This window comes from Apteryx mantelli, chromosome 15, assembly GCF_036417845.1.
Source record: "Apteryx mantelli isolate bAptMan1 chromosome 15, bAptMan1.hap1, whole genome shotgun sequence".
NCBI lineage: Eukaryota > Metazoa > Chordata > Aves > Apterygiformes > Apterygidae > Apteryx > Apteryx mantelli.
Genome location: NC_089992.1, coordinates 23,303,498 through 23,317,312, shown reverse-complemented (window position 1 = coordinate 23,317,312; position 13,815 = coordinate 23,303,498). Strand labels below are relative to the sequence as shown.

The window sequence follows — 13,815 nt, the reverse complement described above, 5'->3', positions numbered from 1 at the left end:
CGCGCCAGCCTGCGTCGTGCCAGCGGCTGGTTTGCCCGAGCTCCTGGTTTTCCCTGGGAAGCAGCCTCGGGGGGGAAGTGCCCGCTTCGGGCGCCCGCCCGGACAAGCGCCTCAGGGGGAAGGGCCCTCCGATGGGCCGCGTGTCCCCTGCCGCCGGGGCAGGCCCCTCCGCGGGGAAGCAGCCGAGACACGGCCTCCAAGGTCACTGGGGTCATGTCGTCCCCTCCTTCCCATCGTTGCTTATGGTTATTCAGTACAAGCAGCGCCGTCGCCTCCCTAGGCCTCAAAGTCCAATGGGAAAAAGAGAGAAACCAGCCCCCGCTGTCACTGATCAGGCTTCGAAGTTCGGCACTCGGAGCTGAGGCAGCCAAATCTGAAAGAATTCAATACGAATCGGTTTGGGAAGGATCGTTCGTTCACAGCAAACACAAAGCCACCGAATGCCTCCCCCAGCTCTGCTTACGGGCAGCGCAGGCCAGTCCCGGCTGCAGACCTGCGCCGCGGCAGGCAGAGCGGTCGTGGCCATCCCTCGGCCTCGCAGACACGGCCGCCAGCCGGGATCGGCTCCCTGGGAGAAACGGTTCTGCACAGGAGGGCACTGCCACCTTCCCGGAAACATGGCTTCTTGGGGAAGCCTTGCGGATGCCTTGGGACACTTTAGCGACCCCGAGACCGATGCCGCGCTGGGAAAGGGCGCTCACCGGGGCTTTGGCCTGCCGGGCTGTGCTGATCCTTCCCCGCGCGGCGGCTGTAACTGTTCCCCCAGCGAATTACAGGATGAAGAGGCGCACGCGCTTTTCCTCCCTCTCCTCTCTGACAGCTTTAATGGGGCTGGAAACGTGTTTCCGAGGATGCCGTTACTCACTCCACAAGCGTCTGCTGATTCCCCTCCTTCCCAACTCCAGGAGACAAATAAACAGCTAATTACTGCCTCCAGCCACCACAAAATACTGCGTGTCTTAGTAAATGAATTGGAAACCAGAGGCAATGCCCAAACAGAGATGTTTATAGCCCGGCAAGCACTAAGCGAGCGCTCCCAAGAGCCGTAGCTTCTCTTGGTCTCAGTCTAAGCAGCTCTGCACCCACCTCTCTTCCTCCCTGCACCCTGCTCCCTCAGAAGCACCCCAGATTTCATTGTGTATGATCAGGAAGGAAGAAAAATCTGTACACAATGATTAGCCCTGATATTTTAATGGAAATACTGCACTACAGTCAAGTTTACAACATTTGTATAGAAATCACATGGATAGTGGGCCAAGGATCACATTACAGAATACAAAAAGCAAGTTCAAATAAAAAGAAAAAAATCTTTGCTATTGTACAGGCTGGGATCAGAGCTTGGAGCTCAGATGTCAGACACGGGGAGGGAGGAAAGCCGCTTGTGAAAACCCTGCTGCGAAAGGGAGAGGTCTCCGTGTGGTTTATTGGTTGGGTTTTCCCGGGCACCGCAGCCGGCGGGAATCCACGTTAACCCCCCTCCGCTCGGAGGACATGCAGGCACAGACTCGGGACAAGACACCCACAGAGCAGCAGCAGCAGCTGTTACTTCCAAGCTGGTAAAAAGTCTAAATCACCCAGACTTCTGCTTCCAGATCACCTTGAGCATACACAAGAAAAAGGGGGGGGGGGTGTCAAGACCGGCGGGTGAGGAGCAGGGGAGCGCGCGTAAAACCTTTGCAGCGGAAGAGGACACGCAGGAACCCCTTCCCGTCCGCTCACGGCAAAAGGAGGAGGAACGAGACAGGTGACTTATTGCTGACAAACTCTGAACATTCCCCGCTGGGCTCTTCCCTCTCTTTCCCTCTCTCCATAGGAGGCTCCCGTCCATCTCCACGGCTAGATCTGCCTTCCGCACATTGGCTGCCAATGAGTAGTGACCCCCGGGGGCCGCGCGCTTCGCCTCCGCCCCGCCGGCCGCGGGAAGGTCCGCGAGGGACCGGTCCCCCCGGACCTTCGCCCAAGCCTCTCCCCTCTCCGTCCTCCACACACACACGCCTCTCCTCTCCCTGCCTGCGGGAAGGAGGGGAACTCGAGCCCTGCGAGGAGCCGACCCGCCGTCCTGGAAATCCCCAGGCTGGAGGGAAGCGGCGGCGCAGCCGAGCTCGCGGCTCCCCGCCGGGGACGGCGGAAACAGGGTCGGGCGCTTAGGACTGGCAGCATTGGTTTGTGCAAGGAAAGCTGCCTCCTTTGAGGAGGAGAGACAGTGCAGTTGTGTCTGTCGTGGCTTACGAAGTCTGTGCCGACTTCTTTTTAAAATCAGGATCGTCCCTGTGTTTAAATATCTGCCAGCGCTAAACTTCTATACTTAAAAAAATATATATCCCATATGTGGATTTCACTAGTGAAATGCACCAAAACCCACCCCGCCCCTCGCCCTTCTCTTGCACGCACGCACGCACCACGCACAAACACACACACAGAGCAGCTCTATCAAATACTGGTTTGGTACTTAAGATGTTTTCTCCAATACTGAGAGGGAAAAATACATAAGCACAATCAACCCCAGCTAAGTAGCTCAGCAACACTTCCCAAAAGCGAAGGTCCTTGGAGCTGGAAGACTAGGTGGATAAAAATTACCCACCAGGAAAGAAAAATTAAAAAAATTAAAAATTATATAATATATATTTATATATCTTAACAGACTGCTTATATCTCGGTTGTGTCAACCACAAAACACACACACTGCCTCTGCTTTTTCCTCTCAGATTGTGAAGCCAATAACAAAATGGTGCCCCCTCTTCCCCACCCCAAAAACTGCATGCTGCATGGTGCCTTTCAGACCAGGAACAGGGCTGTGGGTGAGCGAGTGTCTTCCTCCAGTAAGAACAAAGACATTTTTATTTACAAAAAAAGGAGAGAAAAGTTTCCACACAAAAGCACTACAATGATAACTCCCTTTGGTAAAAAGTGTAATAAATGTCTTCGTAGGTCTGTCTGTAGGTACTAATTCTCAAGCCACCTGGTACTATGGTACACAAGAAGCTAGTACAGTTATGCTAGCACATCAAGCATACTTCCTTTAATAAAAAACAAAAAAAAATTGACAATTTGTACATTTATTTACAAAAAAAGGAGGGGAACATGTTAAAACTGTGTTGTTTTCTGTGGTGTGTGTGTACGGACATGTGTGTGAAAAGCTGGTGCATGGCACTAGGAGAGACTAGTAAACAAGCAGGTACAAAAAACAGTTCCACTGGCACTAGAAAGGACAGACCAATCTGCACTGGTTGAGTCCAGCATGGAGGGCGGAGAGGGAAGCGAGGGCCTGCGGTCGGCTCCGTGAGCGGCGTCGGGCTGCGAGAGCGCCCGGGGCCCTGCGAAAGCTCCTGCAAACTCGCGGTGCTGGAGCAGAGGAGACGCCGGTTGTGACAGGCACCTCTGGGGTTGGTGACACGCAGCCAAGCGCGCGGCTTGGAAACGCACCGATCAGCTCCGGTGGCGGCGAGCCTCCCGTCCTCTTCCCTCAATGCTCAGGCCTCCGGGGAATTAAACCTCAACACTGCTGGTGTGTACGAGCTAGTCGCGTTCCTCTGGGATCGCTCGGTTCGGAGAAGGGTCCTTGCCTCCGCGGCGCATGCTGAAGTCGAAGGGCCGGCGGCCAACAGTCCCAGCACGCGTCGGCAGAGATCCACGTTCCTATGGAGAATCCCGCTGGTGACAGGTTGTACCAGCCACCCACTAGTCAAGTGGCCATGTTACGGAGATACACAGTGAGGGGAGAAAGGCATCTTCCTCATTTCCTTGATGCGCACACACACACACACCCCCCCCGGGGTCTTCCCTCGCCCAGGGCGTTTACGGTGTCTTGAATATTGTGCCGTATTTGACGCGGTACTTGTTAATGCTCACAAAGTGCAGGGTCTCTGTGTCACAGGTGGTGGTGCAGGGCACCAAGCCCTCCAAGCCTTCGCCCATTAGCCACTTGCTCGTCTCGGCTGCCATCTCGCGGGTCACGTGCTCCTTGGTCCATTTGTCCACCCAGGCCTGGAACCGCTGGTGCAGCCGCTTGCTCACTCTTTCATGGGACTACAGAAACAGGAAGAGGTATTAAAGAGAGAAGGCTTCGACCGCTGATTTGCAACAGAATTCAAAGCTCAGCAAGCAAACCACTTTCTGCGTCAACATAATTGGCTGCAGGGAATTTGTACCGGAGACGCTGGCCCTTGCTAACAACAGAGGAAAAACCCTGATAAAGCCCCCCCAGGTCTCCCTTCTCAGAAGCCTAGCTCTAAGGAAATTACAATGGCAAAACAAACTCAGAAATACCAAAAGATTGTGCTAACAACTGCCAATTCTGTCACAGCCCCTTTTTTTTTTTTTTATTTATTTTACTGCACCCCACTACGTAAGGCTTCGGATCTAATGAAGAGAAAGGATCAGCCCACACGCCATCGCAGAGCTGAATCTGGACAGTAAAAGAAGGAGTTTTTCAACCGCCTCCTTCAGCGCTTGATGTCATGAACTACCCCCGCAATAATCTCATGCTCTTCATTTAATACAGCGGTTCTCAGCCTGGGGACACAGAACATATCCTGCGTCCCTTCCGCACCGGCAAAAAGGTCAATGCGCCCTACGTGCTGAGGCGGGCGGCAGGCGACGGAGCACAGAAAGGAGGGAAGCACGGCGGGATGCGGGAGCGCAGACAGGCACAGGAACGGCACGGGGGATTCGCAGGGAGCGGGAGCGGGCAGCTCTGCAAAGGCCGTGGAGTGGGGCAGCCGGAGGGCGACCGCGGCGCGCTCGCCCTGCCGCCAAGCCCCCGGCCGGCTTCCCGCCGCCCCCCGCGCCCTGCGGCCGGCGACCCCGAGAGCACGCGAGCGGAGCTGCGCGCCTGAAGCACGGCCCTGCATGCGCGCGTGCAGCACGCTGCGCGGGGGCGCTGGCCGGGAGGATTCGGGCAGGCTTATCGCGCCTTGGACGTGCGGGGTCACCCGACTGCTACAGAAAATTAAGAACAGGGCCAGATCTAAACAGTTTGAGAACCGCTGGCTTAACGCAAGTGTCGAGAGAGAAAAAACCATGCGCATTCTTGGATAAGAGCATGTTTAAAGAATGTAGAATCCAGGACAGATGGCTTAAAATCATGGCCTGAAACTCACGATTACCATCATAATTTAAAACTGTAAATATAATTAAAGCTCAAGATTAAAACTAACTTATTTATTTTATGCTTCATTTTATTCTTCTCCCAAAGAACGATGGCTTCTCAGTGGCTGTTAACCATTAAATCCAATCAATTTGTAGTTAAATGCAGCTTTTGCAGCCCTTTCAGTACACTTCACTAATCAGGAGGTTATGCTGCATTCTAGGTGCTTACAAGTCCAATAGTTTGACCTCTATTCAGATTCTTTGTGATAAACAGTGGCAAACTGTGTCTTGTTTATGAGATAACTTCTCCTCGCGGTTTGTGCCAATTGAATTGCATAGATGGAATTCAATCACAGTCCTCAATACTGGCATTTCAAAGAACCACTATTTAACTAAACATCTGATTTGGATATAAGAAGTTTAACAAAATTACTTTTAAATGGATTGAGTAAAACCATTATTTGTGTTTCATCAACAAGAAACAGATGGTAACTAGTTGTTTTATAAGTTTAAATAAATGAATGCAACGGAGACGCTGGAGGATGATTTACTATACAGGAAGCGGTGCACACCTCTCCCACTCCTTCATCTCCTAGTAAATTTTCCCAGTGGTCAGGAGTTCGCTGAGAAAAGCAAATAATTCAATAAACTGCAAACAATCTCTGCAGCTATAGGAGGGACTATTGCTGACAGAGCCTCTCAGTTACCTTTGGTTCCAGTTGCTCAAGCCAGTAACTTTTGCCTGGAACTGGCAGGTTTCACTTTCTTTTGCACTCTAAGCAAAGGCATTCCGTTTAGCAGTTTGTTTCGAGTAGATTATAATAAAATTACAGTGAAGTATTTAAAACCTCAAGTTTAAATAACCATACTAGAATAGGATTTTACTGTTAAAACCTACTATTTTTCTCTGTCGGACAGAAATATTCCAATGTGATGAGAAAAGTGGCCAACTGTCCAAGCATTCAGAACACCAAATCAATTTTCTTTGACCGAGTCATTGCAGATTCAGCTCCTCTGGCTGTTTTCACCGTGAATAAAAGCAACTCCCCAACTTTTATAGCTCAAGAACAGCCAGACAGTTCACACTTCCTCCCCTCTCCTCCATCCCTGCTCCCCTCTCTCCCTCCCAGCCTATCCCACACACATTCACACCCTCCTTTCTTTACCCCCCCAGTTACTGTTGGCACAGAGTACCACAACAGCTTGGACCAAAAGCAAATTTGAGTAACTTCACAAAGGGTGAAGCAAAAGTCGAATTCCAATTTATATCAGCGATCACTTGCACTGACTGCTATGCAGGAGACAAGACAGTTCTCTTGCACCCAGGACTTCCTCGCCCTGGGAAAATACCCACGGCGACACCTCTGTAGCCGTGACCTTGCTGCATCCATCTTTGCCACAAAGCCAGTGTTTCTAGAGCAGCTGCCGTATGTTTGCAGCACTCTGCCGTGCGGGAGCGACCTGAGGACTCCCGCTCTCAGTGACTGGGGACAGGAGACGCTGAGGGGATGGTACCCCGAGGGATTTGCTGGGTTAGAAAGCATTTGGTGCTCTGCACTCTGAATGATTCCTCTTTGGAGGAGCCCTGGAAGGACAGGCACTCGCACAAGTCACCACGAGAACACACAAAAGACAGGCTTTCCCTAAAACAGGGGCAAACCACCCATGGGAAGTGCCTCTTGGAAGAAAACCGAGAGCTAACAGTTGAAACCACTGTCCTACCATAGTAAAACTCTCTGGAGAAAAGGGAGGAGGGATGGGAGGACGACGAGAGTTAGAGGAAGAAATACAAAGGATTACACCTTAAGAACATTCAGAAGATCTTTAGTGTCTTGGGAGGACAAAAACAGCACACCATCCTCCTGGCAACATAAAGACCACTAAATGTTACCAAATGGGATCCCCAAGGACATTTTATCTGACTCTTCCCACCTGACCTTTGGGAGTAAGAGGTCCCGGAAAACACCAGCTGCCCACCCCAATCCTTTCACTCACTCCTACCTGCTGAGCTCGCAGCAGAGCGGTCCTCCTGTACATGTAATCCTCCGATTTGATCACGTACACCATCTTATAGGAGTTCAGTTTGAATTTACACTCCAGCTTGTCCAAGCTCTCCACGTTCTCCATGGACTTCTTACTGTTTCCCTCCTTCCCTTCCTTCTCCTGCTGCTCCCGACCACGCTGACACTTACGGATCCGCCTCAGATTCCTGCAAACCAGAGAACCCCTCTTGGAATTAGTGCTCACCCTCTAGTACTAGGCTGGATGTAGCTGGTGGATCTGTGCTGACCCTTCACGAACCTGACATACAACTTGGAGCACAACTGCCACCGATTAAAGTCATCCAGGCTCAGACCCCTACAACAAGTCAGCCCGCTGGGTTAGCTATTTCTGAAATGACGGCTATTGTGCAACCAACTCCCTGCTCATGAAAAACCCTGACTTGGCACCCACTGTTTTTAGATAGAGGGTTACCGTAAGCCAAGGCAGGACTGCCAGAAAACAATCTGGCGAGCCAACAGCCCTCACCCTCTCTGCCACCTTTGGACCATGCCATCTCTCAGTCACTGGAGAGCAGGAGCCTGGGGTGGACCCACAGGCTTTTAGGATAAACAGCAGCACGGTACTACTATGCCACACTGCCAGGGTAATGGCTTCTATAGTGGCATCAAAATACAGGAGCGACTGAACACCCAAAACTGTGATAGAGCACAATTGCTCTGCCCTCTATGGCCAAAGACAGTCCATCAGGCAGGGTTCACGGCACAGCCTGCCACTCACCTTGGCAGGAAGACTGGTTTCTGGGCCAGGTGCTCCCGGAGCTCAGGGGAGGTAGAATCGGAGTTGACGTACCGTTCCACGTAGTCTGACCAGCGCTGCAAGTGAGCACACAACACACATTAGCCACTACTTTCCCACCAAAAAATGAATGATGCTTAAGGAGGCTAAGATGGAAGTTATATGATGAACACAAGGTCACCTTCGAAGACTCCATGCATTTCGTTCCCACAAAGGCAAGTACAACGTATCACTATGTGGTTTTGGAGACTTTCTAATATAGGAAAAAACAAGAAGGATTTGGCTACTCACATCACTGAAAGCTTTATGTTGTGTTGCTGAAGTTTCTTTTTTCTTGCGCTAACAGACTCTGGACCACAACAACAGTCAACTGGACGTCCCTGTCCAGTGCACCCTTGACAAGCACAGTCAGCTCTCTGGACAAGCTGCTCTTACCTCTGCTTCTACTGGGTCATCAGAGTTCTCCTCTTCTGTGTCCAGCAGTTCAATGGTTAACTGAACTTGACCTCTGCTCTGAATGAACATCAGCTATAAAGCAAAATGCAGAAGGGACTTTAGTAAGAGGTTTCAAACAGAAAAAAACCTCCACTTCTCACTGGGGCAAAGGGAGAATGAAGCAAGTTGCATAGTTTTAAGGCAAAAATCAGTGCCTCCCACATTACTGACGGAGAAGGAAAAATGCTAACCAAATTGCACAATCTTTGAGGAACAGAAGTTTTAAAGCTTTCCAAAAAGCTTTTTTTTTTTTTTTTTTGGAGGGGTAGTGGTCCCTCTTGAACCCCCAAGATAACTTTGAGGGAAAGAGAAGAGAGATTACACAAGAAGGCTTTTATCCAAAGTATTTTACTAGCTCAAAAGGGCCTGACCACTTCCTGCATCTCAGGCAGAGGAAGTATGGATTTGATTAGAACAGTGCACCAGGTTTATTTAGCAATGTATTTAGTCAGCAATGATTTAATACCCAGTCAGTATTAGCGGATCTTTCCACAGTCTAAAAAGGTTGATACCCCAGAGAAATGGGAAAGTTTTATCTAAAAGATTAAAATCAGTGAGAGCAAATCAATCAACATGATACAACCCTAAGACTTTGTAAAGCACAAGGGATATTCATTGCTGTTCCAGGAAATATATTTCTCCCTTGCTTCATCTCTCCTCAAAACCTCATTTCTAAGGGGCCCTTTCAGAAACATTAACATCCCTGTGCGCAGCTCCACTCTGCCTGTGTGGACTCACGTAAGTTCTGCCCCAGACCGTAGCAAGACCAGCAGTAAGTGGGTTCAGTACATCACTGAAAAGATGCTCCTATGTGCCAAAAGCTTGGGACCTGTCACCAAAATTCTCCTGTTAAGTTTCAGAGCCACAAAAGGTCTCAGAGGCCTCAGGGCTCTTGGGCAGCTAAATAAAGCTCCTTTTTTAAAGGACTGGTGTCTCTCCTTTTTACAATGCATTCCCCAAACCTCACTGCTTGCTGCTTTTGTATGAAGGTTCGCAGCCATGGCTTTACCTTGAAACAGTTCTCCTCTGACATGAGCTGCTCGGCTTTGCGCTGGTATGTGGCCTCCAGAAGAGTACGAGAAGACTGAGAAGCGAGAAGGCCTCCAGTTGCTCCATTGTTATTCTCTGACAGGTAGAGGTCTGTCACCTGCACGCAGATCTCATCGCTCACTATATGCTGGAGCTGCAAAAAGGAAGAACACGGAGAAGGTGTTCGTGAGGACGGTGTTATTACTCAGGGAAAAAAAAAAAATGCCTTTGTGCTTAGTGCCTCTTGTCTTGCAGAAGATGCTTCTCCTCGCCTAAGGCACTTAGGAAACCTTGTTTAGGAGACATGCAAAACCTGGATGGCCCATCAAAACCCTGAGCAAGGCAGCCAGCTGGAAGAGTGACGAAGTCTCCAAAAATACGTTTTTGTAACCGGCATCAGCAGGTTTTGACATTAAAGAAAACAGCAAGTAAAGCTGAGCCTCTGTCTTTATTTGCCAGCGTTTTAAGCTTTGTAAATAAGCTTTGTTTAAGCTTTGTAAATATAAAACTACAACTAATAAGAAAGAAGGCATTCTTTTTATCTCCTGAATACAAATACACAGTAGCAGAACGAGGCAACCTCACTTCTCACCCAAAACAAGCCTCAGTCAGAGGACTGGAGTCTGCTACATGCCCATCTGCACAGATTAGAAAGAAGCAAACACATAACCATGAGTTTAAGCCTTAGGAGGGGGAAGAAAAAAAAAAGATGAAAAAGCATCAATTTAAGGCAACAGTCTTAGGAGCTTCTTCCAGTTGCAGATGATCGCTGTGGATTTTTACATAGCCACGGTACCTTTTACATAGCTGCTATCTTTTAAAGGACAGCAGGTGACAAAGTATAGCAATTCATACAAAGCTATATAGGCAGGTGATGTTCTGGTCAGCAGTAAGGCAGAAAGGTTTAGAGCACCGTTCTGTAGCATAACCACAGTAAGTGTTTGCTTCCGTTTGTGAGGCATGGAAGATTTTAAATCAAATTCTTATTTTTGTACAAGTTTAAAATCAAGTCTTTTGACTGTTTTTTCAATTCAGTTTATCTCTGGATTGAAGTAAAGAACTTTTGAAAAGCAACTCTATCCTTCTGAAAGAGGAAATACCTTTCACGCAGTTCTACTTCCAGCCTCTTGCATCTACTTTTGGTCTTTATGCTATGAAATAGAAAATCCCTTGGTCACACATTCTTCCTACCTGCCCAATAAAATGGCTAGAGTTTAATAACTAAAGTTAGCTTCTCAAACAACCAGATAAAAGACACAAAGCTTTTTAGAAAAGGCATCCACTGTCCTTACAAAAGTGGTGAAAATGAATTAAATTATTTAAAGGCCATTTAATTCTTTTTCAAAGTTAAAGCAAGATTGCTCAGGAAACACTCTGAAGATGAATATTTGCATCCTAAAGCTGCTGGAGAACAAAGACAGAACTCTACATGCACAGAGAGGATACTCCCAATAATTTAAATACATCAAAATGTATCCTTTATCCTTTATTACCTCTCTTTATATCAGCCCTAGAGCAGGGTTTAAAAACATCCACAATTCACTTGCTGAAACCTGAAATTCCACACTTCGGCATACAATACTCTCCCTTAAATCTGGACCAGGACTCTCATTTCAGGAAAAGACCTGCCCACTTTCTCTACCCTGGTCCATCCACCCTCCAGGGTCTGCTGGCAGTCACCTGTCGAACAATGCTCTGAATCAGCTTGTCCATAGTAAAGGCGATGTAGGCATGAATGGTGAACATTTCGCGCAGGGAGTCTTCATACTGCGACGAGTCCATGTTCCCATCCAGGAGATTGCGCACCATGTCCAGGAACGCTGGGTAATAATCCTCAACATCAATATCCACTGCAACAAGAGAGAACGGAGAGATGAACACACATACCCCCCAAGAAGGGTCACTCTCACAGAACAGCTCCATTTCTAAGAGCAAACAGGCCAAGAGTTTTGGTCCTCAGACTACTCTACCCAGTCAAGGTGAAGAGTTACTGGAATGGTCTTAAATTCATCTTTTATAGACATTTAAATGAGACCTTTTAAGGCCCCAGGTACTTTCATAATCTCTTGCTTTCTGGCTCTGGCATCCTCCATGAGGCCTTTATTTCCGAGAAACTTTTTAAAGCACTTAGGGAACTCGATGACACTTTAGATATGTTAGTGAAAAATGAAAGCTCGTATGAAGTAACTGCTGCACATTACTGTTCTACTATTGCCAATTGCTATTTGTGTCCCACATGCCCACACCTTCCCATCTTCTCCCTCAATTCAGTGCTGTACAACGGTAACAAAAGAGAGATTTCCACCCCCCTCCATCAAAAAGGGTTCACCATTGTAACACGTCTGGAGACGTCAACATGCTACGAATAGAAGCAGCTGTCTTCCCAAACCTCACATCAGAAGTCACTCACTAGGCTCCTTCAGTCGCAGCTGGATTGCAGGACTGTCGCTCTTGTCTCGCTTTATGCCTAGCACTTCCCTTTCCCACTCCCTTTCCCGCGTCTCCTCTTCGATTTGCCGCTCAGCCTGGGTGCAGATCCTCAGCAGCCGCAAGCACAGGATCTGATGCAGTCGCATGAATATGTACCAGTTGTTGTTCACATAGAAGAGATTGTAGACCTCATCCATGCCCCGCAGCTTCTGGGCCGTTGTGTTGTTGAACATCAGCTTGGTTTTGGGAGGACTGCCTCCAACACCATTGTGCTTTTTTGCAGCCCCAGTAGCTTCATCCACATCCATTTCTTCTTCTTCCTCCTCTTCCACATCTGAGAGTTCGCCTCGCTGAGCAAACAGCAGGTCTGGAATGAAGTGATACATAATCTGCTTGATTTTGTACTTGTCCTCTTTCTGGATTCCTGTCTGCCGTTTCACATGGTGGATGATGAGAGAGGCAGCATCTTCCAGGATCTGCTTGTCTTCATAGGCCAGTGATAGGTGTGGGCCTGTGGGTACTCCAGCATTGTCTTCTGAAGCCTGCTCTTGCCTCTAAGAACAAAAAGCACAGCACATAAATTAGACCCACAAACACCTCCCTATGCCCAAGAACCTTTTAGAAAGCTCCCACAGTGGCACAGACTACCTCTCTTCTTGCACCCCCTTGACACAGAGGGAGAAACCAAACCTTCCACTGAGACAAGTATGCTCTTCAGAACAGACGCCAGAAGTTCACAAATGTTTTTCCTGTTTGCATGCCTTCATCATCCCATTTCTGTTCAAGAACCTGTGGCTACCTGCTACCAACAGGACAATGAGTCTGTCATCAGAAGGCTCAGTCATCTACCCCTACTAATTTAGCTGCTACATAGCAGCAGTCACCTCGTGACTACACTGACTCTGCAGACTGGCTGCATTCAGGAAAGTGCAGTCTTCCCTCCTCAAACACAGGCAGCTACACGTAGCCTAAGGCAGCAGGTACAGCCCCTTCTCTGTGAGCATCCCACTTCCTCCAACCGCACCAGCATCAAGGGTGAAGAACAGGAAGGGAAACTATATGTGCGGAGTACATAAGCTTGAAGGAAGGAAACTATTGGTGACCATCTTACCTCATCATAGATGCTTTCAATCTCGTTGAGGAGACTCTTTGACCTCAGGACCTTGGTATCATTCTGCTTGAAGTTGATGCCCTGGTGGTCCAAGGATTTCAGGTAATATTTCTCATTCTGCTCTCGCCAGACTTTATTAAATCCCCTCTGGGCTTCTCGCCATTCCTCCTCTTTCATCTTTAACCTTGGATCAAGAAAACAAAAAACCAGGGTGAGTTAAGAGATATAAAAGTCTCATTCTGAGCATTTAAGGAAAACCTAGACCATGGTAAAATGGGAGGTTCCTGGACACTGCTGAGAAAAGCTGAATCCCTCATGAAAGGTGCATGAATGAAGGCCATCCTGTGGACACAGCTTTACAGGATGGGCACCCTGCACATGCTCTGCTGAGCAAACCCCTCTGGACTTCTTTCATGTCTAAGTAACACAGCTCATCGCAACTTGGCATCACTGTAGCCCCACTGAAGAGACGCGAGAGCCACAGGAGGTGGTACAACTCTCTTAGAAATCCTCAAAGAGTTGCAGAGCTCCGGCTGCTGAGAAGGAGCAGCTTAGTCTAGATGATTATCACAGTTATAACCCCGCAGCAAGCACATCGGAGCTTCCTGGGAATCAACTTCAGAATCACTACTCAGTGTTTCAAGGTAAAGCACATGCTGCAGCCTGCCTAAGGCAACGCAGCCACAGCAGTTCAGAACCTGACCCCCAGGGAGAACATCCTTGCAGCAAGGTGGGGGAGACGTGACCTTGCAGGTATCCCGGGCAAAACTGTTTCTCTCAACTGTCAGGACCCTGAAACATGAGAGCAACAGTCCTGCAGAGATGGTAAGTAGCTGGAAAAGCATGTCTCCTTTTAGCTGGTT

At 48.7% G+C, this 13,815-nt stretch overlaps 1 protein-coding gene across 6 annotated transcripts in view; it reads right to left on the bottom strand.

Moving 5' to 3' along the window:
• Positions 1 to 1,175: 1,175 nt before the first annotated feature.
• Positions 1,176 to 13,815, bottom strand: part of SIN3A (SIN3 transcription regulator family member A) — a 43,342-nt gene continuing 30,702 nt past the window's right edge. For 4 of the 6 annotated variants that reach the window (XM_067305191.1, XM_067305194.1, XM_067305195.1 and 1 more), the window contains 8 exons: positions 12,953 to 13,136; positions 11,822 to 12,395; positions 11,092 to 11,261; positions 9,392 to 9,565; positions 8,323 to 8,415; positions 7,870 to 7,964; positions 7,090 to 7,297; positions 1,176 to 4,026 (listed from right to left, as the gene is read on the bottom strand). In XM_067305191.1, the coding sequence (XP_067161292.1) occupies positions 3,796 to 4,026; positions 7,090 to 7,297; positions 7,870 to 7,964; positions 8,323 to 8,415; positions 9,392 to 9,565; positions 11,092 to 11,261; positions 11,822 to 12,395; positions 12,953 to 13,136 (1,729 nt within the window). In that variant the 3' untranslated portion in view covers positions 1,176 to 3,795. Of the gene's footprint in view, positions 4,027 to 7,089; positions 7,298 to 7,869; positions 7,965 to 8,178; positions 8,416 to 9,391; positions 9,566 to 11,091; positions 11,262 to 11,821; positions 12,396 to 12,952; positions 13,137 to 13,815 lie in introns of those variants that run through there. The other 2 variants (XM_067305193.1, XR_010885667.1) reach the window with 2 other exon arrangements.